The sequence below is a fragment of the Lissotriton helveticus genome, chromosome 8 (assembly GCF_964261635.1).
Source record: "Lissotriton helveticus chromosome 8, aLisHel1.1, whole genome shotgun sequence".
Taxonomy (NCBI): domain Eukaryota; kingdom Metazoa; phylum Chordata; class Amphibia; order Caudata; family Salamandridae; genus Lissotriton; species Lissotriton helveticus.
In genome coordinates this window covers 1,329,011,825-1,329,039,345 of record NC_136069.1, presented here as the reverse complement: position 1 = coordinate 1,329,039,345, position 27,521 = coordinate 1,329,011,825, and the positions used below count along the sequence as shown (strand labels likewise).

The 27,521-nt window shown below is 43.1% G+C and overlaps 1 protein-coding gene across 1 annotated transcript in view; it reads left to right on the top strand.

Annotated features, from left to right (window-relative positions):
• Nucleotides 1-27,521, top strand: part of EFHC2 (EF-hand domain containing 2) — a 381,628-nt gene that overhangs the window by 142,193 nt on the left and 211,914 nt on the right. Inside the window, exon 6 of the mRNA XM_078656188.1 lies at nucleotides 24,175-24,282. Within this exon, the coding sequence (XP_078512314.1) occupies nucleotides 24,175-24,282 (108 nt within the window). The remainder of the gene's footprint in view (nucleotides 1-24,174; nucleotides 24,283-27,521) is intronic.

The following is a 27,521-nucleotide window of genomic DNA, read 5'->3' as shown; positions in this document are numbered from 1 at the left end:
GAAACCAGGTCATATTCAGATCTCTTAGCCGGGCAAATCCAAGGACTTTAGTTATGCGGTCCCGATAGCGTATAGCCAGGATCGTTTCTTCCATCGTTGCTGGAGTCTTGTCTGCGATTTGGCTTGCCATATCGAAGCAGAAGTATCAAAAATAAAATGCCTGCTACGAGTCCCAACAGAAGTGGTAGGCCGCCAAAGACAGAATGGACAAAATTAGGAAAAATGCCCAGAACTGTTTCGAAGGGTGTTAACAGTCCCGAAAAAATTGTCTTAAATATATGTGGGATACCACTGGTATCTGACATATTTAGAATTTGGCTTAGCATTTCTACGAAATGCACGGGGCAATTTGTTGATAAAAGGGTATGTATCTCTGCCGTTGTCCTTGCAACTTGCAGATCATACGTTTCTTATGATGACGTCAAGGGCACCGTTGTCTGTAAAAGGACAGACTTTATTTTGCTTAAAGTATCAATTCGAATAGAAGAGATCAAAGAAGGCCAAATTTTTGCCTCCATGTCTGGAGTGCTGTTTGGATACAATACTTGCATACAGCAAGTGACCATGGAGTTCACGCTTACAAGATAAGCTTTCCCTGGCACCATGCCACAACAGCTGTGGTCCACTATTAGAATATAACTCCCGTTAGAAAGCCGTCTAAAGAATGGCTCTATTCATGTTGCAGGTCTGCCATGCTGGTGACATGAAAGGTTATTTGAAGTCCCCTCACAGGCCCCATGCAAGTTAATACCTTGACACAGAAGTATACCGCTTAGTGATTGTTTGCAATTTTTTCCACTAAGAAATACATTCTGTTTCTTTTCACTATAACATGTGTGTGTGTAAGGCAATTTCCATGATGACTTAATGTACCCTTTACCCAACCTTTCATACTGGCCCGCTGGTATATACTCTTGACAGTATTTAAATTGGAAAGTTGTTATCGGAATTGTGATTATTCCATGTATTATCCATTCAATGACAGGTCTTTCTGACATTGTCAATGGTAATCTCTCAAGTTTTTCAATGCTCAGAATCGTATAGTCTGCTCCTTTTTGTGCCAAACTGATTTGTGTATCAGTAAGGTTAAAGATAGAGAATAATGACGTTGTGTTGATTAAACGCCAGGGCACATAGCCTGAACGCAGATTTTGCAACGTCCAGCCAAGCTGTACAATAGAACGTAATTGGGACTGACCGTGTTGTAACATTAGTAAGTCTTGCTCTTTATATCAATAGCAGAGGATACAATACTGTCCAGTGAATATATTCTGGAAGACAGAGTCATTAACCCATTGTCCACAACAGAAAATGATTTTTCCAAATGAATACGATCAATTTCTCGTATTTTTTCTGCTGTTTTAATTTGCATCACTTTTCAAGCTTCGTTGTAAGTAGCGTATATACCGGCCGCTATGAAACGTTTTTGACGCTGTTTGCGTGGCCCCATTATGAAATCACGCAAGTCAGCACCGTCTTTAAGTAAAGTCAAGTGTTGCTTAATTTCTGCCAGTGTGGATTTCTGTAGTCATTCGAGGCAGAGTTTTCCTACACTGTATGTTGTAACTATCCCTGGATGTTGTCTCTGGGAGTATCTAGGGTCTGGCCTGGTCAACTTGAACCCCTGTAGTTTGTTCAGGAATCTATTTTGACAGTTATTTGTGTCTGTGGGCCAGATCAACCATTTTTTCCAATCAGGATGTGTTCTGTTTTGGTTAAAAATATGGGATACGTCTATCTCAACATCTGTAGTGCTATTACTGTCAGATGTGGGCTTTGGAATAGACGGTTTGTTTAAGTCTTTAATTTTGGCTAGGCCAAGACAGGTTGTCTGTTGAATTGTGTCATTCAAGAATATAATTTGTTCTGGGATCATGCAGGCTCTAAATAATGCTTCTAAACCTTGGACCTGCCAATCTTTGGTACCCCAGATGTTTTTTGTTTCAATGTTGTTTTTCCAGAAATCAAAACCAAATGTAGTCAATTTTTCAAAAAATGTTTCCGAATAGATCAATTTAGTGTTTGTCAGCATTGTTTTCATCCCTGTCTTATTTAACAGTTTGAAAAAAAAAGTTTCTGCTTCACTTGTGTTAAACCCTGAGAAGTAGGGGAATTTCTCGCAAAATGTCTTCGAACTACCTTTTGGTGGAGTTGCACAATGTTCACATTGATTATAATTAAAACATTTCTAGGTTGAGCAGATTTATGCAAATAATGGTGTGCAAAGTGATTGTAGCAGTACATTTCTTCATAATTAGATGAACCCTGTAAGTAATCATGTTCTGTAAGTTTTGCTGACATAACTAAATCTGACATCATATCATTAATACTTTCAAAGTCCCAATCATCAGAGAATGTACTCGGTTTTACAAAGTCACTTAATGAAACCTTGAACTGGTGTGGATATTTCAAGAGCTCGACCGGGCCGTAGATTTCATAATCTGTTTTGTCCCAGCTACCCCACCGGGTATTGGATAGGCTGTGACATTCACTGATGATAGTTCTCTTTTCTCGATGTGAGATGCCTTGTGTGGCTTTAGGACCAAGTTGATGTTCTGACTTGCTGTGTCCATTGTACTGTATTTTCCCTCAATGAATTTTCCCAAACAAAGAACCACGATGAGCCAAAGCAGGAGGAAAAGTACACCTAACACAATCCAAAATTAAATCCATGGAGAAATCAGATAGGTTTCTTTGAGTTGATGAAAGAGTTCAGTTACTTTGTCTTTAGAAGTTTTTGTTGTTGGCGTTTCTTCAGGTTCGCTTGGATCCTCAGAAAAGTCATCAAAATTGATGAAGTAGCCTGATGCAGTTCTGTCAATTGTTGGAATCGCTTCCGGATTTTTATTTGCTTTTGGAATTTTCTTTGTTTCATTAGCATAGTCTGAGGCTACATTGTTGTAGACTGGTATATCTTGACGAACTGTTGCAATTTGGGTTCCAAGAGGCACAAGTTCTATGGCATTGTTGCATAGTCCCTTTTTATTCACTGCAGGTTTATCAAATGTGATTAGTCTCTCAGTTTGAACCTCTTGTATTGTAGCAAGTTTTGGTGTTCTGCTACATCTTGGGAGTCCACTGGGCCTACTACTTATTATTGGCCACATGATTGTGGTTTTAACAGGTCGATGGATACAACTCGGTTCTCCTTTTTACCAGCAAGGGGCGGTAGTACAACTGATCTTGTTCCGCTGACAGCTAAGACAGGTACTGCTTTTCTGTAAGAAGGCCCAAATTCCTTTTTCACCGCAATCTTCTCTCTGACCAGATCCCCAATTTTTGGAATCCAGACAGGCCTTGCTGGGACAGGTGGTTTATCTTCAGTGGCTGTTGGCTGCTGTTTTAACTTTACGTTGCTCAGGCCTTTTCTTGTTTCATTTAAGTCCTGTAAAATAGCCAAACGATCTTTGATATCAAAGCATTTTTCTTCTACCACTGAAGTCTGACTATCTAAGTCCTGAATATGCATTCTAGTCCCGAACAATAGTTCGTACGGACTGAAACCTTTTAGAGAATTTCTTGGCAGATTGTTAAGACTACGTTGGACACTTGTTAAATGTTGGACCCACCCATCACCCGAACCTAATACCCTCGCCGTTATAGATTGCTTTATGTCTCGGTTTTTTCTTTCCACAATCCCATTTCCCTCAGGATGGAAGGGACAAGAGTACCTCAATGCAATGCCCATGCTGGTCAAGGCCTCCTTATAAGCTCGAGAGCTAAAAGCAGGTCCCTGGTCAGAATGTAGCATGCCAATTGCGTATGTGCCGATATAGACTCGCAAAATCTTTTATAACAGTTCTGGCGTGAGCCGAGCGCTGGGGCCACATCCAAATGAATCTCGTGCAGGAGTCCACTGCGACCATGATATATTTATAGTTGCCATCCCTTTGTAAGGGACCACAGTGGTCCAGGTAAACACATGCTAATGGTTTATCTGAGATTAGAAGGGGCGTCTGTGCCGGTCGTTTTACTGTTGATACTTTCATTCTTTGGCATATTTCACATTCTAGAACATAGTTCCTAGTTTGTTTTCTCATGCGCGGCCACCAATATCTCTGTTTTAGTAACAATATTGTGGCGGAAACACCAGCGTATGCAGAAGCCAGCCCTTCGTGTGCCGCTGTAATTAGTCCTAACCTGTGTTCCATGTTTGGAATTGCCCTATCCCCCACTCCAGGGATTCGAGCAAATGGAACATTATTCGCATCAGTTATGTATGAGTACTTTACTGGAAAGCCTTTCGGGAGTGATTTTATATCATCTTTTACCATAGCACTGACAGCTTGCATTATATCGCTGTCTATTTTTGTTTTTGACCGGGTGATAGCAGCTACGGAAGACGTTTGCACAGCTGCCTTCGCGGCCTCATCAGCCAATGAATTCCCCGCAACGTGAACGCCATCATGTTGATGACTCAGTGTATGTATCACGTGAGTCTTTTGTAGTTCTTTCTGTAAAATAACTACTTGTTCCCAAAGCGTTTTATGCTTGATTGTGCCACCTTTTGCATCTTTGAAACCGTTTTGAACCCAGTTCTGCAAGTATTCATTATAAGACTGAACGCAGTAATATGAATCGCACACTATTAGTGTGGGGAATTCGCGATCGGTATTTTCAAGCGCCATCTTAAATGCTAGTAGTTCAGCTCGCTGAGCTGTACAATCTCCTAGAGATTGGGTTTTAGTGACCAATGGTCTAAATTTTCCTTCGTGCCAACGACCTTTAACAATCGCGCATGCAGCACTGTAAGCTTGTTTACCCCCAACTGCGGGTTGTGCTGATCCGTCTGTATATATTATATAGCCGTAGTGTTCATCACCACCCCCTTTTCTGAATCGTTTTTGGCCACTATAGGTGTGGCAGGGTATACTCAGACATGAGTCCCTTGCTCACTGCTCCATCAGGATTCAAGCAAGCCGGGCCGACGAGGCTGAAATGCCAGAAACCGGTCCCCGGTAGCTTGTCTCCTTTCTGGTGAAGAATTGGCTTGGTAGTTTGGTCTGCCCTGTTCCCATGATGCACTGGGCCAGGGACAGACTAATTTGCATATAGCCAGGTTCTGAGCTGGGATGGGGCAGTGAGCTAAATAACGGTGATGGATCAAGCCCTGATCTTTGGACTGGGTAAGAGTGGTCTGCTTAATTCAGACACTCTGTTCATCACCACCCCCTTTTCTGAATCGTTTTTGGCCACTATAGGTGTGGCAGGGTATACTCAGACATGAGTCCCTTGCTCACTGCTCCATCAGGATTCAAGCAAGCCGGGCCGACGAGGCTGAAATGCCAGAAACCGGTCCCGGTAGCTTGTCTCCTTTCTGGTGAAGAATTGGCTTGGTAGTTTGGTCTGCCCTGTTCCCATGATGCACTGGGCCAGGGACAAACTAATTTGCATATAGCCAGGTTCTGAGCTGGGATGGGGCAGTGAGCTAAATAACGGTGATGGATCAAGCCCTGATCTTTGGACTGGGTAAGAGTGGTCTGCTTAATTCAGACACTCTGTTCATCACCACCCCCTTTTCTGAATCGTAGCGTTCTAGAGGCAGGATTTCGGTCGGCAGAGGACATTCATATTCGTATTGTAGAAATTCTTGTGTTTTCAAATTAGGATCAAATTCGTATACTACGTCTGTTGCAGCAAGAGAATTAACCCATTGTATCCATCTCGGATGTAGTGCTTTAGCATTTGGAATGCTTGCTTTTGTTACCGCTTCTAGGGCTGGTATTGGTGTAACGATTATTATTCGTTTACCTTGTGCTAGGGCTCTTTCTTTTGCTACAGCAGTCTGAACCGCAGTTAGAATTTTTTCAGTAGAACTGAATTTCATTTCAGCTTGTGTGTACAAGTGTGATTTGTATGCTATTGGTACCGTTTCTCCCTCATTAGAGGTCAGGTACGTGAATCCGCATCTTCCTGGGATGACTCGGATTACAAGGTTGCGTGTGTTATTGCGAGTTTGCAATTTTGTTTTAGCTAACATGTCTGTTTGCAATTATCTCAAAATTTCTGTGTGTTTTTGAGTCCAATTGATTGGTTTGAAATCAGGTTTTATTAATTCATAGAGAGGTTTAACCCTCTCTGCATAATTTAGAATGTAAATTCTTCCGAATTGCAGGAAACCTAGTATTGATTGTAAGTTCTTCAGCTTTTTTGGTGCTTGGAGTACTGCGCATTTCTCTAAGAAATTGTCCGCTAGGCTTTTGCCTTCACTTGATAATTCATAACCTAAAAATAGGACAGTTAGATGGGCAATTCGTGACTTTTTAAAGTTGAATTTGTAACCCTCTGCTGCGAACCCAAGTATTATGGTGTTCACTCTTTTCAAGTGAGTATCCAAGTCATCATCTGTTAGATAGATGTCATCGACATAAGATAATGCCTCATAATCATATATTTGTAATAACTCTGTTACTCTTGCTGAGAATCCTGGGCTATTCTTGAATCCCTGTGGGAGTCGACAGAAATTTTTCTGCGACCCCATTATTGAGAAAGCGGTCAAATACCTGCTTTCAGGTGCTATGTTTTGACAAAAGAATCCATTAGAGATGTCTAATGTTGTTTTGTATTTTTTGCGCACAATATTATTCATTAGTGCTGCACTGTGTTAGTTTTGTACTGCAAATGTTTTGCAACATGAGTTAAGGTGTCTGTAGTCCAAAACTAGACGATATGAATCGTCTGGCTTGGAGACAGGAAACAAAGGATTGTTCATTTGAGAGGTGCATGTTTCAATCACCCCTTGGTATTCAAGTTGATCTAAGATCTCCCTGACTTGTTTTTTAGCTTCTTGCTTAATTGGGGACTGCCTTTTTGCAGTTGGTTGACATTTTAACTGGATGTTGTGAGGAGGAGAGTCCTCATCCCATCCTACATGATTTTTATATAATGCAGGAGCTTGGGCTACTGCCCATTTTCTTCGTATGTATATTTTTTATGAATCGGAATATGATTTGAGAAGGCAGGCATAATCATTTCTTCGCCATGAGGGCACTCCCTGACAAACTCTGGGGGCCAGTCTTTCTCAGCTAAAAGGATGTCATAGCCTTTGGAAAGGTTATCCCAAAATAGACCCCTTACTTTCCTAGTCTTATCTCCCTCTATACGTAAAGTTATCTCGTATATTTTATGAGGTTTGCTAACTCTGGTATCCGCAGTTTCCACCTGAATGTATTCATTCGTGTCCACTGTCTCCAGATGATTCATCAGGATCTTGTGAGCTATGGTCACTTCTGCTGCGCTGTCTAGCATTGTCTGGGCCCACTCTCCGTTTTTTAGTTGTGTCCTCAGTATCCTCGGCATGTTTGATTATTTTAATACTGGCTACCTTCTTTTTTGGAAATTGTAATTTTTTATTTAGATGAGCAGGTTCCATGTCTTTGAACTTGACGTGCTCTTCCCTGTTTTCTGAATGTCCTCTTTTTTCCGATTTCTTCGAGGAAGTCTGAAAAGATCGAGAGGGACGTGTATCAATATCTTGATATCTATCAGGTTTTTTTAGATTATCCCTATTTCTAAGGTTGTATCTTTTCTCAGAGGGCTCCCTCTGGGGAGACTTGTGTCCTTGGTCCGGAGATCTTTCTCTCCGCCGAGGAGACCTTCCTCTGGACTGGAATCTTTTTTCTTTGGGAGTGGATTGTTTATTTCCATCCCAGCTCTTTTTTGGAGTGTTTAGATTATTTTTAATAAATATTTTTTCAGGATTTTCAGTTAGTTGGGGTTTTACTGGTTTCCCACCCAAACTATCTCTTCCTAGTTCTTCATAGGATTTTTTATGATTCTGGCAAGTTCAATTGGTTGGTCTGCTATATCTGTTTCTTTCAATTTCTGGCGGATCGCCACAGATGCTGCTTCTCCTTTTATGTTGGCTAATAATATAGCCGAGACCTGCTTGAAGTCTTTCAGTAATTTCATACCCAGAGTTAAAGCAGGTTCTGGACCGTATTCATTTTGAATCTGTCTTAGCACATCTGGTATTATCGCCATAGACGGAACACCATGTGTTTTCGTGTAAATGGAAGCAAAGACTGTGCCCCAAGTGTCACAGTCCTCCACGTGTGGTGCGATCCCCATTGGAAGGCAGATAGTCAGAATTCTGTGTTTCTCAGTTGGGGCAGTATCCGGAAATACTGCCTCTATTTGAGTAATTTTTTTGCTAACCAGAATGGAATTTGTTCCCGTTTTGCGGGTACTTTACCAAGACACGATTGTATGTTCTGTGGTGTAATTTTGTTTGTGTTCCCCTGATGAGGGGTCAGCTGTGGAATGTTAATAGCTGGTTGGACTGTTGTAGTCCACATTACATATTGGACTAATTGTCTATGTATTTTAATCAGTTGTTTTAGCTGGGCTAAAAGTTCTGGTACTGACATTTTATCGATGTCTGGATGTGGTGTGTAGCTGGCTAGAACCGGCCACGTTGCTCCTGGTCTACCTAGTGGACCGAGCCTGGTGATGTGATTATTATGTTTTAGGGCGCCTTTAAACCAGAGCAGGTGCTCTTGGTATTTTAGTGGGATTTCAACCTCCTCGAAAGGGGTGTATTCATCCGGAGGTTCCTCTATTTTGTAATAGTGGAAGTCGTGTGTGACAGCGTTTGCTGATGGAAAGTTTATCCATGAATAGAATACCTCTGTCTGCCGATATTCATGTGCCTCAATTATGAATACGACTATTCCACCTCTCGGTGTTAGTCCGTTTTCTATAAGTTTAAGAGTTATAGTTTTCCTTATGTTGACCGGAATGAGTATAACACTCGGGTCATTTTCTTGGAGACTTGTGTCATCCGCTAGGAGTCGAGCTGCTATTCTAGCTGCCTCCCTCTCTTCTTCACTTTCTGACATTTTTACTGACAGAAAGGTTTTTGTTGCAGATCAAGTTTCAAGGAAACAAAGATTAGGTGCACAATATTTTGGAACACTGTATCCTTCAACGTTGACTATACCAAAAACTATACATAGGAATCTCTTCCTACTAAGTTCCGGCGGATTTTAACCCTTTACCCACTCCAGACGTCTTTTGGAGTATTTACGGGAAAAGGGGTCTGTGTGAAAAAGCACGACTGAGTTACTCTAACGTCTTGCGTTAGATTTATCGCCTTACCAAACGTTGGGCGCCATGTAGTGTAGTTCCTATATTCCCAATAGGCTCTGCGCATTGGAATAATATATTCAGCAGTGTAGACGTAGGACTGAGGTCGACTAGGTCTCTACTGACTATATTAGACTTAAGTTTTGCCAGCTAGCTCAGAGGTCACTAGAAACTTTCTCGAATAAACGAGGATGAGTTTAACCTCCCTGGATAGACAAGAAGGGATTAGCTTCTGACAACCATATAACATGACAACTTTGCTCCCTCAGAATAAGAGTGTATCTCTAGAGTCGTGTGAAAACAATAGACAGCTATTTCACTCAGTCAAATGTGCATACTTAGTTTCACCAGAATGCAGAGAAAAGAAAGACGGGCGTTTTCAATAAAGGTGTAGTTTATTGGGCAGTCTTCTTCCTCATACAAGAGAAATGAATTGCCACAATTGCAATACTCATAGTAAAGTAAAGTGCGTACAGTAAAAGGAGGATTATAAAATAATACTGTAAAAGCATTGATATGGTTTCTTAGCCATATGATACTTTAAAATAGATAATATATATACATACTTATATACATTGACAAACGTACTCAACTGGTGCTTCTAAATACGCCTACCCCGGTGTACCTGACCTAAGCCTAATACGTGGGAAGGAGTAAGTAAGTAGCAGTTTAAGTTAAGTTTGTTTTTGCCAAGAATCTGAATCAAGAATTCTCTCTAAGGTTTTAGTCAGCTCCGTACCAGGGTAATAGAAAGCAGGAGGTCTTGTATCTTTCTCTCAGGACTTGATATCCCAGTAACCCACGAAGGTATCTGGAAACACCGGAGGTGGATTTCTCGGCAGGAGAAAAGACAGCGTCTCTCTCTCAGTGCGTCAAAAGGGAGGGGCAGCGTCCGTGGGCTCTCGCATCAGCTGGGCTCTCGGGCAAGTAGATGGCTGCTCTGCTCCAAAACCACCACTGTGTGTTTGCTTAAGGCAACGTTGGTATATTTATACCTGAAAGGTGCCGGGTTTGATGTAAGGTTGGACATAAGACGTCAATAAAGATGTCACTAAGAACTGGCCGTTCTTACAGTGCTTTACAGGAGTTCTAGGACGAAATCAAAACAAAAGCAAGGGGGGTTTCCCAGGTTGCTGGAGGTTTGGTTTGTTTAGAGAACTCGTTGTGCTTTCTAGGAGTCTGGGGAAGTAGCCTTGCTTAAGTGACAGCATGTGCTACGACTGAATATGGATATCAAAATCAAATCAAATCGTCTTTATTCGGTTTCCATTTATGAAAAAACCATAAAAGTACAAAATACAGTGAATATTTAAAAAAGACATTGAATTCATTCAAAACTAAAATCATTCTTAAAAAGAAACGTTTGGCTGAGTAAAATACTTTTTAGACGAGAAGGTCATTATTATTTTGTAAGTTCAAACGATGCCTAAGACATAATTTTAGATACTGTGCCACCGATTTTGTCATTAAGTTGTTTTCTAAAAATTGTAGTGCCAGATAGGCAGGGCGGCATCTACGAATTTTCATTACTTTCAATATAGGTAATATCCACCTTCTGCGCAGTGGCTCGTAAAATTTGCAGAAGAAAAGGACATGTATTGTGGACTGTGGAGATGTTAAATCACAGGGACATACTGATGCAATTTGTGTCCAAACGTTCTGGATAGGGAATAAAACCAAATAGTGATAGAGATTAAACCTAAAACGAGTGAGAAGTAATTTTTCGAATTGTGACAGATCGTATTGCAAATATGGTTGAATGGTTGGGACCAACTGTATTAATAGGCAATGTTGGACTGTTGGCTTTCCTATTTCGTTCAGTGTTCGAAGTTGGGATAGATGCGATAGGCAGAGAGTTTTTAATTCCTTTTTTGTTATGTCTGTTACTGAGAGTGGTTCATCAAAGAATCTTTGGAGACCAATATCTGAAAGGAAAGATTTTACGTAACCCAGCCATCTTATCTTTGTCATGTTCTCTAGTTTCATGCAGTCCTGGATTATTGCTCTTGTAAGCTGACACTCTTCCGTAACCCAGATTCTGCGCCATAACATGATGGGCTGGATCTTAATGATATCAGAAATGTGGTCCATCCCAAGTTCCAGATGGCATCCAAATGTAGTTGTGCTCTTTGGAACAGCCAATAAAAATTTTAAAAAGGAGTTTGCAACTATCTGTAGTTGATCGACGTTTGTTGTTCCCCAGACTCCTGCTCCGAAGGTGGCTGTGCTTATGCATTTTGCATTATAAATCTTTATCATCTCCATGGGGGGTCTTTTACCCAATCGAAGAGAGAAAGCTTTTAGGGCACCAACTGTTTTTGTCAGGGATAACCTTCGCGAAGTGAGTGCTTCTTTCCAGTTAAACGCCTCATCAATGGTGATGCCTAGGTAAGGGTACGTTTTAGTTCTTTCAAGAGGGAGGCTGTCCACATAGATTTTCTTCACTTTTTTCCCTTAATACCAGCGTGCATCACGAAGGTTTTCTTTATGTTCACTTTTAAGTTTAGATTGGTCATAAAGGAACAGTAATTGTTTAGTGCCCTTTGGAGCTGGACCGGAGTTTGTGCGAGGATTACCGCGTCGTCGGCATATAATAATGCGGGAATTTGCCGACGGCCAGCTTCTGGGAGATCTTTTACACCCTGTAACATTGCAACTTCGAGTCCGTTGGTGTAAAGCGTGAATAAGAAGGGGGCCAGCACGCACCCTTGTCTGACCCCCTTCTGTATTGGAAAGCTGTTTGTTAATTGACCAGCTGTCCCAAATCGTACCTTTCCCTTAGCTCCCGAGTATAATTCACGCAGAAAGTCGATTATCGGTGATTCGATCCCCATTTGCAGCATTATTGACCAAAGTTTCGAGTGTTCCACGCAGTCGAATGCTGCTGTGAGATCGACGTAAACCATGTGTAGGCAAGATTTTTTTACTGTTACGTATTTACCAGCCAATAATGTTAGGTTTAGAACTTGGTCCACGGTGCTCAGGCCAGCCCTGAACCCGTATTGTAAGTCTGAGAGTGCTCCATGTTCTTTCGACCACTCCTGGAGTCGGTCAAGCAGTATTCTCCCTGCCATCTTTCCGACCGAGTCCAGGAGGGAGATGGGGCGATAACAGGAGGGGTTGTCTCTGTTACCCTTTTTAAAAATGGGCACTAGAATCGATGTTGACCAGGAATCGGGAAGTTCGGTATCCTTTGCTGCGTTTAATACTTTTGTTAGGGGGGGGACCATATGGATATGATTACTATGCCGTTATAGGGATATTATTGATTATAACCGAACAAGGGCATAAAATAGTAATATCGATTTAGGCTCCTGGATAAAAACACAATAAACTATAAAGAGAGTTGTACTAGCAAGCAAATGTTTCTGCGATGTCCTTATTGCCTTGAATGACTATACCTTCCTCCATCCACAGCTCATGTACCCAAATGTGTTCCCTTTCTCTGCTGTCCAACAAAGCCAATCCTGTCCTCTTGCCAGCCTGAGGAGGGTCTTTACGTCAGGCCCCAACTTGCCGCTTCTCCACCGGCCTGCTACCATCCAGCCAATCCCAGGCTTACTCCAGGGTATTAAAAATCCAAACTTTACCATTCTGGAGCACCCGAAGTTGTGCCAAAAACATCATCATGTATTTTACTTCTATGTCCCACAGTTTACGTTTCACCAGAAACCACTTCTTTGCTTCTGGACCCTGAGAGTGAAGTCCAGGTAGATCTGTACTGTTGCATTTTCAAAGTGGAGTATCTCCCTATTTCATGGCGTCTGCAGTATTTCATCCCTGTCTCTATGGATAAAGATGTGGGCAATAACCATCTTCAGCGGCACCCCTGGTCTTGGTGGCAAGAAACGTTCTGTGTGTGCCTGCTCTACAGAGAATAAACTGGACAGTTTCTTGTGCTGCAGTACTTTTAGGATGAATTCCTCCACAAACAGTTCAACACTGGGTCCCTTCACCCTCTCTGGGATCCTGATGATCTAAATATTATTAGGTTTTGAGAGGCCTTCAATGTCCTCTAGCTTCGCTGGTGTCACCACACTTTATTTTTGCAGCTAGGCCACCTTGGCTTTAAGCTCTATTGACTTGGCTTTAAGCTGGCTCAAGGTCTTTCTGTTTGTGTGGCTCTCTCATTGACCTTCTTTAGGTCTGCTTGCAATAAATTGACCTTCCTGGCCACAGTGTCCATTTTTGATTTCAGCAGCAGCCATGATGCCCTGAAGCCATGTATGGCTGCCATGATATCACTGAGCGAGGGATCCGCAACATCGCCTCCATTCTTTGGACTGCTACCACTAGCTGGCTCGCCCTCTAGAACCCAGTCAAGGAAAATTATGGGGCTTTGCCAGCACATCTAGTATCAATTATTAAGTCATATATATTTGAATTACGTCCATGTGTTTGTACAATCTCATTGATTCAGCTATAGGGACATTCTCAACAACACTATTCCAAAGTAAAAAATCCAGAACAAGTAGTAATCTTGCTGTTAATTAGCCTTTATTCCAAAATCAGTTTCTCCATAATAAAAATGCCTAGCACACGACTTGCCGACACGTGTTTCGTCTTACAAAAGACTTTTTCAAGGCATAAGACTAGCGTGTATCACAAAAATCAGGACCAAATGACGTACTGTAGAAATCAGGAACCAAGTGAGGACCAAGTCTGGTCACACCTATTTAATATAAAAAACTTTCTCAAATGACCAACAGCACGAACAGCAGTACTATTATAATATAAAGTGTTTCCATAATTTTCAAGTTTCTTGGCCACCGTGTCAATTTTTGATTTCAGCAGCAGCAATGATGCCCTAAAGCAATGTATGGCTGCCATGATATCTCTGAGCGAGGGATCCGCCACATCGCCTCCATTCTTTGGACTGCCACCACTAGCTGGCTCACCCGCTAGAACCCAGTCACCCTGCTCACCGCTAGTGGGAGGGGCACTGGTGCACTTATCCATCTTCATCTGCTGCTGCAACCGAACCCCACAGGCCCCCTGGTCATGGTCACATCGTCGGCATGGGGAGACGTACTCACTGCTGCCCACAAAGCATCAGAGTGGAGCGGTGTTCTCCTCTGTCAAGGCCCTTCCCGAGGGCCTGCGGCCTGTCGTCTTTCCTTCTCCCAGCAGAGCCCTGTGCAGCAACCCTGCTAAAGTCATTGTAGTTGTCTCACCAGATCTAATGTGCTTGCACTCTAGATGGAAAACCCAGTAGGACCCCGGGTTTCATCTCGGCTATGACCTCCACTGGGGGGCGCCTTCAGCCTCAAAGCAGTTGTCGCCACCCTCTCAAAGGACACTCTATTCTCCCTGTGCTGAGCCCTGCGGATTGACCTGTACACCAATAGGGGCCAAGGATACAAGCTCACCCACTCAACAGAAAGGTGTTCTTGCCTCCGAGGCCCCCCTGGGCATAGAGGAATCCAAGCAGGCCGTACCAGTGAGTCTGTAGGCAGAGATTTTGCTCTCCTGCTGAGCATTCTGTTCCATCAGATAGTATTGCTTGCCAATCAAGGGAGAGGCAGCTGTCCTTTGTGGTTCCCCCATGTAGTCACCACACCGTGTATTCAGTAGACCCTGGTGAGCCCCGGTTAGCAGCTCAGAATTTCCAGGTGCCGATGCGCCCCTTCATCTGGGCCCCAGCTGCACAGCCATCGCAGTCGGGCCAACCTGCCCAACGGTGTCATCCACGGTGGCCTGTCGCTGCCCCTACCACGACCTTGAAGCCAGAAATCCTGCACAATTTTTGCCAGAACGTACGGGCTCCATCCAAGCGGCCGCCGCCATCAGGCTGATTTGCACGCCGTAATGGGGGAGGGGTGAGGGCCCACCACGATCATTCGCCAGTGACAGAGGCCCACCTCACTCATTTACCCTGGCTCCAGAGGGAAGGGGGGTCACTGGACACAGCTCGCCCGCAACAACACTAACTGAAGCCTTTTGGACCTCTGCCTCAACCTTCGGAGAGCAACATCATCACTCAAGGGCAGGGCTTCGTGCAGCCAGGTTGAGTGGTCTGTGTCTCCGCATGCCGACAGGCTGTGGCCTCCCTGATGTTCCCCCAGGCCCGAGTCATAACCGCCAGGCATCAAAGCTGCTCTCACCCACATCCCATCTTCCTTTCAGCAATCAGGGGAAGAGGGCACTTCGGAGTGTGGGAATGATTTTGCCGGCTATCAGGAGACTGAAATCAAGCTTGAGGTCAGAGCTCTAGTGAAGTGCGCCCATCTTGATCGCCGCTGAATATGTGCAGTTTTAATCAAGTCCTTGTTAAGCCAAAGATTAGAGATCCCGCTTTATACATGAGTTTGGTCAGATGGCATTTATGGATTGCCATCTCATTCATCCTGATTCAAAGCAACTGAATGAGGCAATTCTCTTTATTTTTGCACTGTCAAGAAATGACTCATAATCTTTTTACGTTTTTCTCAAAATTAATTATTTTAGATTTTGTTAGATTGACAACTAGTTTGTAGCCTTTGTTGAGTTCCACTAAGGACCCTAGGAAAACTACTTACAATACAGTCAAATATAACTATATAATCAACACATTGCAATAGGATGAAAGTGTTTGTCCTCAGATATGGTGGGATCTATCTAGATGTGTCGGTAATGTTTTAATGTCATGGGCTGAAACTCTCCACCCTGCTAATTTCGTCCCAGAATTGCGCTATCAACACCATAAAATGCAGCATGGGAGCCTACAAAGCAAATGTAAAGTGGTTGATTATTTATGGCTACATACTCAAGATCAGTTCTTTCGTTAGGTAGGCAAATTGGAATGCCAAATTGAAGTAGGGGACCGTAATATGCAGTATGACTTCATCTTGGCAAAACCCTGTTCGTTCACAAGAAAGTAGATTGTTTCTATCAACCATTAGTTATTCCAAACAAATGGAAGCTCCACACCCTGTAAAGCAATAAGGTAGTAGTTATTTGGCACAACTGAATTGCCTTGTTTTGGAGTGGATGGAGGATAGAGAGGAATGTCTCTGCTTAGGAGGCAAGAGTAAAATAGTGGACAAAGCGAACACACCCAATTAACAGAACCCACCTTAAACATGATCTTTGGAAGACTGTTGGGACCAAAGGGACCAAATGCTCTGTTCTTTTTATTTCAGCATTCTATTCTGTTAGTTGTCAGTCTGATATCTAACTGGCATTATTCTCCTAAGGTAGCCAACTTCAATACCTCCTTGACAGAGAGAGATTTTGTAAGCGCTGCTCATGTTTGACAGTAAAGATTATTGCACTGACTAGTAATTGCTATTTATCTAGGTGTAAAGTTCCAGATTTTTTTGCATCTTTTTTTAAATTGCTAATGGTTGAATTTCTATTTTATGCATTTTGGTAGCCCATGCAACCTTCTTGTGCACCCTGTTTAGATCAGAGATATTCTTTATTGCCAGCGGGTTACCCTAACCACACTGTTAAGTATACAATTCTTAAGCATAGAAGATTTTGAATGCCTGATGTGTGATTCACATGCCTGCTTCCAAACACCTACTTGAGGGTATTTATGTAGGTACAGGTTATTCCCTAGGCCTTTCATGGTTTTATTCCTTACTCTGAGGATTTCTAGCCACACCCACCGTTCCTCAGGTAATCTAGAGAACCCCTCATGTTTATGGAAGACTTTCATTGTTTGAAATTGCTAGCTATCTCTTTCCCCCATGTAATTACCTTCAGCCAGTCTGTATGCTGTATTTCGCCCTGAACTCACAAGTTTACTGCCTTCTGCAGTGCAATGAACATTTGATGTTAATAGCCCGGGGAAGGGATCTCTCTGACTCTTGAAATAATAGTAACTTTTTAAAATGTTATTTAAATTTTATTACAGAACACATTATACAAAATAAAACTAATCAGAGATACTTCGTGATAAGACCTTAAGCATAACAATCCTTATGACAGTCCATTAAGTATTCTGAATGCAACACAGTGCAATCTTACATGATAACATTAAACATCAAGGGGCCTGGGCCCCTATGGAACTTATTAGAGATGTGTATCACAGACAGACATCCCCAGTGGCATGTGGCTTAGCATCCCACCATCCCACCAAGACCTTAACCTGTATAGAAACGAGCCCCGGTAAGTATCTCACAGCCCAACGCAGCTATATCTATTCTATCTATATCTATATATCTATTCAGCTGTTGGCCCCATAATTCCTGCTCATGAGGAGGGGTAGCCGCAGGCACGGCGTCTTCCTCTTTGGTAGCCAGGTAAGTTCTGTATAATTCCCAATTTTTTTTAGGGCGATTACGTGGGGGAAGGAGCTTACTATATTTTTCAGTTTGCGTGCAGCAGTAGATCATGTCCCTCGACCGACAGGCCATAGTGGGGAGCGGGCCTCGGGACCAACAGTTCGCAACCCTGCATCTAGCTATAAGTAGCCCCATGTTGACCAACCTCCTGATAAATTTAGGGATGTGCAGGGAGTATCCCAGCAGAGCCAGCATAGGGTTCGGATTTAGTGTTACAGCAGTGATATCTCCTAGGGCCTTAAAAATCAAAACCCAAAAGCCGTCGATCCTCGGGCACACCCAGGCCAAGTGGAAGAAATCCGCCTGGTCAGCACCGCAGCGCTTGGAATCAGAGGAATCTCTCAATCCATATCTATACAATCTCTCAGGCGTGTAGTACACTCTATTAAGAAATTTAAAGTGAATTAGCCTATGGCGACCGTTTAGTGATATCCGTTTCGTGCTCTCGCAGCAATATTTCCAGATTAAGTCATCTATGTCTTTCCCTGTATCTGTCTGCCAGGCGAGTCTAGCTTTAGTGTAATGGTTGGCTCGGTAGCTCTGAGTCAATTTATACAGTTTAGATACAGTTTGTGTGGTTGATTCTGTTTTTATCATATATGTAAGGGCAGCCACTTCAGGTGGCTTCGCCCGGTCACTACCCAGAATCTCCTTAAGTGATTGCCTCATTCTGTGGAATTGAAATATATTAAGCTGTGTAGCATGTATTTCCTGTGTCGCCACTTCATCCCATGTTTTGGCAACACCCCCTTCAAACATATCTCCTATCATTGTGATACTTATGGCGTTCAACGCCCAAGTGACCCCCCTGACTGTACATGTAGGAAGCCAGCGACACCACTCCAAAGGGGAATAATAGTAAAGTTCTTTCATTGTTGGAACAGTGGCAAGAAAATAAAGGTGTAACCGAAAATGGCTTTACAATAATGGGAAAAATGAGTAAAACCAATGGGAGACCCTTTCATTTAATACACCAAGATTCAAGCTATGTAGAATAGAAAGGGTCTCTTCTACCAGTTGTTTATTTTCTTGGTTCAAATTGAACTCTCTGGAATTGCCCAAAGTGCATTTTTTCCATTTGATGAACTCATCTTCATTTGTTGCAAAAGAGAGGTTACAGTTAAAATCACCCATACTATTTATTTATTTATATGTTTTATATAGCGCTAGCTAGACCCGAAGGTATCAAAGCACTTTCCAGAATCGAGAGCAAGGCAATGATCCAGTCACTGAGCATATGACGCTCAACAATCTTAGGTTCAAGTACAAACAACAATATATACACATGAAAAAAAATATTTGCCAACGTTGGTGGAATACAAGAACAAAATGTTCACTGAAAGAAGTTCGGCCCTGAGGGCTGTTACTGATTGTGGGCAATTCGCATATTCTGAGTCCAGAGAGAGAAAGACATTCCAGGCAAAAGAGGCAAACAAGAAAACAGCCAACTGTTCAATGGGTACGAACTGAGATAGAGAGACTAATAGAACCGAGTTCAAGAATTGCTCATGTGTTCCGGTATAGAGATAGCGTTTCAGGTCTGGCGTTTCAGGTCCCTTTTGAATCCAGTGAAGGAGGGGTTGCATCGTAGGTTCCTCAGGAGAGAGTTCTATATGCTGGAAGCATTACCTGAAAAAGAGTGAGCCTGGGTTCATTTCTTTTTCAGTCTGGGAGGAATGAGAAGAAGTGTGTTGGAGCTTCTCATAGATCTGGTTCTTCCAGCTTTTGTGAGTTTGTTATCTAAATAGTCTTAATTTAGGCATTATGGCAATTCATCTGCTTTGATCTATTTTAATAAGATATCATAAACTTAAATCTGCTTAATAGGATTTGAGTTGATATAAGCATTCAAAACTAAAAATGTCAGATCAGGGTAATTCATAAGCCACCTGTCGAAATGTTCATGAATTTTTAAACAAGCATTTCCAACTTTTTCAATGATCTTTAACCCCTTCGGCGCTCATGACGAGCCCAGCTCGTCATGAGCGTAACGTGCCCTACGCGGATGACGAGCTGGGCTCGTCATGTAACGCGGGGTTTTCAAAATCGCAGCGGGAAAACAGCTAGCGCGCATGCGGTTAAAATATTTGTAAACATTTATGCTTAACTCGTTCCATGCTCAGGATGGCTCCCGGCCGTCATGAGTCACGGTAGTCATGTGCTCATGATGGCCGGGAGCTGTCCGAACGTTGTTGCTCCGTCCACGCGCGATTAATTCCCACCTATGCGGGTGAATTAATCAGTGTGCGGAGTTCGGACGGCTCCCGACCGTCATGAGCACATGACTACCATGTCTCATGATGGCCGGGTGCCGTCATGAGCACAACAGCACCTTCCCCCACCCTCGCACCGCGGAAAAATTAACACCGCAGCGAATGGGTTTAAATCAGTTCCAACCTTTTCACCACTGTTAATCATTTTTATTTCATACACAAATCCATGTTTACTCCTTCCTTCGTGAATTTCAATAGGCCAATCATATAATCTGGGCATCAATTTTAGCACAAAAAATTGTGAGAAAAAAATTACTTTGATTCCGTCCTTCATCGATTCTAAAGCATTGAAGGCTCAGTCATACTTTGATAATTTCTTCAAAAAGCATTATTGAAGGAAACACACCGCAACCCATTAATTTTCTCAGCGATTTATCAAAGTTGCTTGAGATCACTCATATTGTCTCACTTAGGCAAGGCCGTAAGCCAATGGTTAATGGTTCTATGGTTGTCCATTCAAGAGGAACTGGTAGTCAAGTTAAATGTAGGGATATCCGCTGCTCCCTGGCGTATGGCAGAATACCATATCTAGAGATCCCTGCCTGCCTGGTGTAAGTCTCTCTGTTTTGAAGGAAACTGCAGAGACTGTGGCTCCCTTCACAGTAGCACAGATTTACAAACCAGCCACCAAATTTAGAGCACCCACTTGAGAAACAAAAAACTCTAAAAGCTGGATTTTATTTTCTTTGAGGAAAAAGTAAATGCCCTGATGAGTAGGGAGCTGTTTACCTGCGTGTGGATGCCATTTTCCCTATATTTCTTTTAAGTATTTGATCCCAGAATGAAAATAGTGCTATGTAGACCCCTGTACTGAAAATAGTGCTATGTAGCCCTTGCCCGATGCATTTTGCACTGCTGCTCACTTCAAGTCCTGCTCTGTATCTCAGGATACCACCCCACGGCTGGCGGTGCGGTAAAAAAAACAAGTTGGGGTATGTGGGGACACCGTCCATAAAAAAAATAAAAAAAAATAGGCAGGGGAAAGAGGAAGAACAAAGAGAACACCTGAAGGATGCAGGGTGCAAAGGAAGCATAAACAATCACTTATGATATGCATGCAGCATGCCCCCTTGAAATGAAAGCAATGTGCTATCACTATCTCCTTTCAAAACGGAGAAGCACAATAAAAGCATCCACATTAAAAGTAAAAAGAAAATTGTGGTGAGATGGTGAAGGAGGGGATTTAGTATCAGGACAGAGACCAGTGTGAAACATTCATTGGTGTGTATCTCACTGTGACTTAAAAAAGTCTATATCAGTTGTCCCAGTAGTCGACATCTGAAATCTCTCTAAGTACATGCCCCACCTTCATTCTTTAGGAGTCATCAAATCCAGATAGGGATAGCTACCTAGATTTTGTAATTGCCTTACATCTAGAAGTCGTCCTGGAAACATCCACAATTACAAAACCTCACAATATTGCTTTTATGCAGATTCAGATGCAGTACATTCATTATTTAAGTAGTTTTAAGACACTGGTAAAGTCTTGCTTTACTAATAAGAATGTATATCTACCCAAGCAAACCCTTTTTATCAACATTAGGAATAGACAATGAAAAACTGGGAAAAGAACATAACATCCTAACCTGTTTTATGCAGTTTGCATGCAGCTCTTTCATGATCATTCATAACGGTCACTATTCTATATTAGGGTTGTACTTTATGAACTGTGGTAGTAAAAGGATCTCTGGGTTAAAAGCTGTAATCCACTTAAAATCTAGATCTGTGATCTGCATGGTGTATGTTCTTTGCTGTAGGCATATTAACCCTCAGTGAACATTAATAGCGAGTCAAAACTGCCACCAGATAAAACTTTGATCTTTCTCTCTAGCAGGAACATTCATTTCAAGAATGATCTTGACATTTTTATTGCTGCCTGAAAGCTGGACATTCAAGGAATTCTGCAGCAGGTGCTTTTAAATCTTAAGTTATTGCTAAACACAGTGCCCTCCCCTGAGGACAGCGCCCTCCTCCCCAGGTCAATGCCCAGTGCAGCCGCACCTGTCGCGCCACCCTAAAGCGGCCCTGGATGTATGACCACCTTTCACTAACACTTTGAAGAACCAGGCAATAACTACTAGTGCTATGTATTGGGAACAATCTTGTCTTGCTATGAAGAAGAATGCTATGTCTTTATCCGAGTTCCTCACTTGAGGATCACTCCCTTTCGTATACATCTTCTTCACGACAACAGTTGTGATCCTCCACCAAGCTTTCTTAAAAAGTGGGTTTAATCAATGCTTGTTTGTAGGATTCAGTACACTATATGATCTATAGATAGTCTCAATGACTGACTTCAGTAAGTAGGCCCATCTTTCCAGCTATTTAAGACCCCAGCGCTTGGACTTTTTCTGAACACCTTGATAGCAAATAAGAAGGACATACAGAAGCCTCTGTCTGCAATTAATGACTAATGTTACTCAAAACTGTTGCAGGAATTGTCAATCATTGGTTAGGCAATAGGGTGGATTATTTCTAGTTTAAATATTTTATCTCCTTTGCAATCAATTCTAGAATTGCAGAAAGGGGTGAAGCTTTATAAACTCTAGCAACAACACCACAAGTGTTCCAGTGTGCTTATGCTTATGTTTTTCTTCTCCAACGAAGGCATTCAAGAGGTCGCGTGAAGGGGCTGGAGAAACAGGGTTAATTTTTCTGAAGAGGGCTGTAGACAGAAAACTAAATTTGAGGCAATCTTTGAGGCTGAATGGGCTGATGTGTAGGCCACAATGCCTGCACATTTTCCCTGTTCTTAAACTACAAGCAATTGCATATAGGCGAGCCCTAATAGAATAGAGTATATACTAGGGGTGCGCTGCACTTGCAGAGTTTCACTCTGTGGGATTCCACAGACGGAAAGATTTTGGTACGCTGTGCTGATTTTTAGCACCAGTTGCTTGTCCTGCGCTGTAAAATTAGCACGATCGGCACTATGCCAGAGGGGGCTGCTTCTGTCTGCCGCTTGAGTCGATTATCTACTGGAGCAGCAGGTTTCTCAATGTGAGCAACAGCTTTCTCAAAGCGAGTGGTACCGGCCGACCGCAACTGCCCGCGTTGAAAAATTGCACAGGGACTCATCCCAGCGCCCAATTTTCTGGTTCGCGCTCGCCAACTTAACGTAGGTGAGCAGTGTGCGAGAAAATCTCCACTACGCAGTGATTGGCAGAAGTTTTCCGGAACTCCATGCTCCAGGCGGAGTGCGAAGTAGGCAAAACTCTGTGGACTCCATAGGCGGAGCAGAGTTTACTGCATGTGGAAGCCTCTGTAGTACACCAAGCAAGACTGAATGTGCTCTATGCAGAATAACATCCATATGTATGCAAGAGCAAGATGCTAGGGTTATTACAGAGGGACTGAATGATATAACTAAATATTCAATCACAAACACATTCTCCACTCTTAACAAGACATGCCACCATGCATGCATGACAACTGGAGGCCAAGTTGCTGTCAACGTGCTTTTGCCATAGAGGAAAACATGAAATAACATGAAAATAATTGCAGGTCATGTAATATGTAACATGTAATATTGTGTTTGGTGTGGTTCTCTCATTATCCTCCTGACTCCCTCCCAAGCTTACACCTTGCAACAGCACTCGGATTAAACAGAAGTTATACTGTTGAGCCAATCATTAAATATTTGTAATGATACCTAAGGGTGGTAGCACTTCATTATATTCACTAAAAAGGTCATTAAAAAAAGAGAGGTGTGAGTTATGAATTTTAAGGATATATAGTAGTGTATTGTCTTTCTGAAGACAAGGTTATTATTTAGGGTTTAATGAATCTGATACTCTGCAACAAAAGTGGGGGGCACCCTCTCAGCCAAAGTGACAGCCTATCTGTTCTATTTACAGTCGGACACACTACCATGTTTCCGCTGATGGAACTCCTGCTGGCTTCACCGGCAGAAACCTTGAACCAACAGTCCAATTGACATTGTGCTGTGAGTTTAAGTGGCTCAGAGTTTCCAACCTATTTAGGGCAGATGTTCTGACATACGTTTTTTGTTTAGGACTGCCAGGAAAGGCCTGGAGGACATGACCAGACAAAAAAATGTACTCCACACTCTGAGAGAAAACTCCATGAGCACTGTTTTCAAAAACAAATCCTGACTTTAGGAATGTTTTTTACCTTAAAAAAAAGTTTACTGATCAACTACATGTAACATGGGGCCCACTCAACAAATTCCCAGTTTCTTCAGATGAGCCACTTTGGCATTGACTCATTTGAAGCCACAAAGATCTCTACGAGGCATGTGGAGACCTATAAATGTGGCAGGCGTTCATCCACTAGAGTGGCAGAGAATATAACCTCCACCACCCTGGCGGAATAACAGGGCACCTCACAAACTTTAAATATCCCTAGTCATGTTACAATCTTACTGTATCCTTCTAGGAAGTAGATAAACCAAAAAAAAAAAGATTGAGCTTGTAATGAGCCCCACTGGATTTGCAATACATCTGTATAGTCTTCATAAAAGTACTTTTCCAGTACAGAATTTATGTTGAAGTCTCACATTTTGCACATGTTCTCCTTTACAGTATGGCCCACTGCCACTGCCTATGCCTGGTGAGATAACAGCTCGCACAGTCCTGAACACCTTTGGACCGATGGGGCACGGAAGTCATTATATTATAGACAACCTTAAGGTAAGGTAACATCTTACACTGTTGATGACTATCCTGTAACGTGTATTATTTCTTTATTAGCTGTATATTTGTATAAACATATGTATGTGGTTCGAGTAAGAATCTGACATTTGGATAAGTCTGAAACTAGTGCGAAAATATTACTTTGCATATAATTTGAATCAGACTATCTGAAATGTCACTCTTAGTGACATCCTACTATACCCCTAATTCTCTGACTCTGGTAATGTCCATCAGATGAACATAGGACTCAAAATATATTCTTAAGGAAAGGCTCTAACTGCATACAAGTAGCCCTGATTGCATAGACCTTTACACTTCCTTTCTGCAGAAAATGCATTATGAGGGATAGGCTTTTCCAAAACATGCAACCCCTCTAGCCCTTTAAGTTTAATTCAAGCATTAGGTCTTCCCTTTGCCCTGATGACATAATACCTGACATTTAACTCAGAAGTCTCAATTGTAATTCAAAACCAAAACCACATAGGTCAATGTCACACAGGAAGGAGGCAACCGAGGATAATTACAAGAGAATGCTGGCTTTATTTTACTGAGGATTAGCAAGCAGTACCAGCGATATTTTCTCCTGCTTTCTTGTCACTGTCCTCCTGACATGAAGATTTAGCAAATAGTGCCAAATCTTTGAATAACACATGTAAGAAATTGGTAATTGGTGAAAACCAACTTCAAGTAATAATCACATTCCTTGTCAGGGTGAACCACAACATTCACTAAATAAACATATAGTTATCCTTCTGGTAGCTTGGCACAAAAGCATACGGGCTTAATTTAGCAGCAATGTATGTATTAAATCAGGACTCAAACAGTAATAAAGTGAAAACATGATACAAGAAAAATCCCAAACCAATTTAGAAAAATATAGGCTATTTTAATAAATAAAATAACACCGAAATGACAAAATTTCAATCATTAGAACCAGAGTTATGTGTCCTTAAAGTTGTAGGTAAAAATAGAGCCAAAAGGTGCAAAGAACCAACTGTGGGTATCTGTTGTGCCGGACTAGGGCAAATTCACAACTACAGGCCTACTGTGATAGGATGCAGGCAGGATATAGGACCAAGTTTGTCCCACTGGAGGCTTTACCTTCTGACTGGTGTGGGTCTGTGCAGCATTGTTTTGATGATCTGATAGAAACTTCTAGCTGTGGATCCCTTACCTTTGAATTTCCCAGGCGTCTGACTGGATCCGGAAACGTTTGCTGAGCAATTCCACTTGTGAGGGCATTGGGTGGCTCCATTCGGCTCCGCGTGAGGTCGATGGTGTCGGTAGCGTTGGTTATGTCGTCATGGTGCCTACATAGGTGCCACCCAGGCGCGCGGACATCAGTTCTTTTCTTTCTGCGTCAGTTAAGCACCTATCCGGGAAAAGCTACTGCTCTACTGCTTTTTGGCAGGCTTTTTTTCTCGACTTTTGTCGATATTTTTGTCAATTTTGTGTGCGAGGGATGCCGGGTAGGAAGACAGGATTTAAACAGTGCAGGGTTTTTTGCTGCACAATGTCAGTTACTGATCCCCATCGCGTATGTCTGTGGTGTCTTGAAAGCGACCACGATTCGAAGTCGTGTTCAGACTGCCCGGCGATGGCTCCGAAGACCTTGAGGGAGTGCGGCCGGGCAGTCAACATCGTTGAGCGACACTCCGAGGAGGTCACGATCCTGTTCGAACAAGAGGAGGTGGCGGGGATCGCTCATGGAGCCCTAAGTCCTCTTGCTCCCATTCGAGGTCATCTGGACATTTGGGGAAGAGGCACAAGAAGAACAAGTCCAAGCGGACTTCGACTTCACCTCAACTGGCGTCCATCATCGAAAGAAGTAAAGAGCACAGACTCTCTAGGCACGGTTCTGCGGAGCCAGAGCCAGAGTTGACTTCACACCTCCATCCATTGAATACTGCATGCTTATTGGGCCGTTTCTCCCAGGTGCTGCCACAAGTCCTGGAGGAGGCCCGAGCTGTGCTCCCAGGCTTTTCAAGGACGGGGGAGATGTGGCAAAATTTACCATACAGTGTGCTTTGGATACGACCGATTCGCTGGGTAAGTCTATTTCAACGAGAGTGGCATTGAGTTGCCACGCCTGGCTTCGCACAACTGGTTTCTCGGGGGATGTCCAGGCCAATTTGATGGACATGCCTTTTGATGGAACCCGCCTTTTTGAAGAAAAGGCTGACTTGGCCCTGGTCAGGTTCAAGTACTCTCGAGCTATGGCCAGATCCTTGGGCCTTTTCTCCACTCCTCGTGGCCAGACTTCCTTTTGTGGCAACTGAAGGGGTTTCCAGCCGCGTCAACCCTATCCTAGCCACTGTCCCGCACAGACTGCTCAACCCATGCGTGGACGTGGACGCAGTACATTCCGTCCTCAGAATGGAGGCCAGAAGTCGTCTACCACACTGCCCCCGGCAGCCACAGCCTCCAAGCACTCCTAGGCTGATTCTGCAGGACCACACTACTCCAGCGGGTGGGAGAATTCATCATCATCTCCTCTGCTGTAGATCTATTAGAACAGACAAGTGGGTATTGCGGATCGCCCAGGAGGGCTATTCTCTTCCTTTCCTCCTACTGTTCTGCCGAGTCTGGAACGGCTGGTGGAGGATCCCTTAAAGAGGCTTTTGGCCAAAGGGGCTATAGAAAGGGTTCCAGTTTCAGAAGTAGGCAGTAGCTGTTATTCCCGCTACTTTCTGATTCTGAAGAAGAAAAAGGGGCTTTGGCCCATTTTGGATCTTTGGACCGTCAATCTCTTCCTCAAAAAGGAGAAATTCAAAATGTTCACATTGGCTCAGGTCTTGTCTGCCTTAGACCAAGGAGACTGGATGGTGGCGTTGAACCTGCAGGATGCGTATTTTCACATCGCCATCCTGCCGGACCACAGGCGTTACCTGCGATTCCAGGTAAGCCACAAGCACTTTCAGTTTACTGTGCTCCCCTTCGGCCTTACCAGTGCCCCTCGGGTGTTCACCAAGGTGATGGTGGTGGTTGCAGCTCATCTGCACAGGTTAGGGGTTTCAGTCTTTGCCTACCTCAACCACTGGCAAGGCGTCCTCGCTCCTGGCGGTCCTCTCCCACCTTCAGACTATGACGGACCTCCTGAATTCGCTGGGGTTCTCTATAAACGTGCTGAAGTCACACCTGACTCCTTCTGAGATGCTCCCTTTCCTCGGAGCTGTTCTGGACACAGTGCAGTTTCGGGCTTATCCTCCCGAGCAGCGAGTCCAGGATTTTCAGGT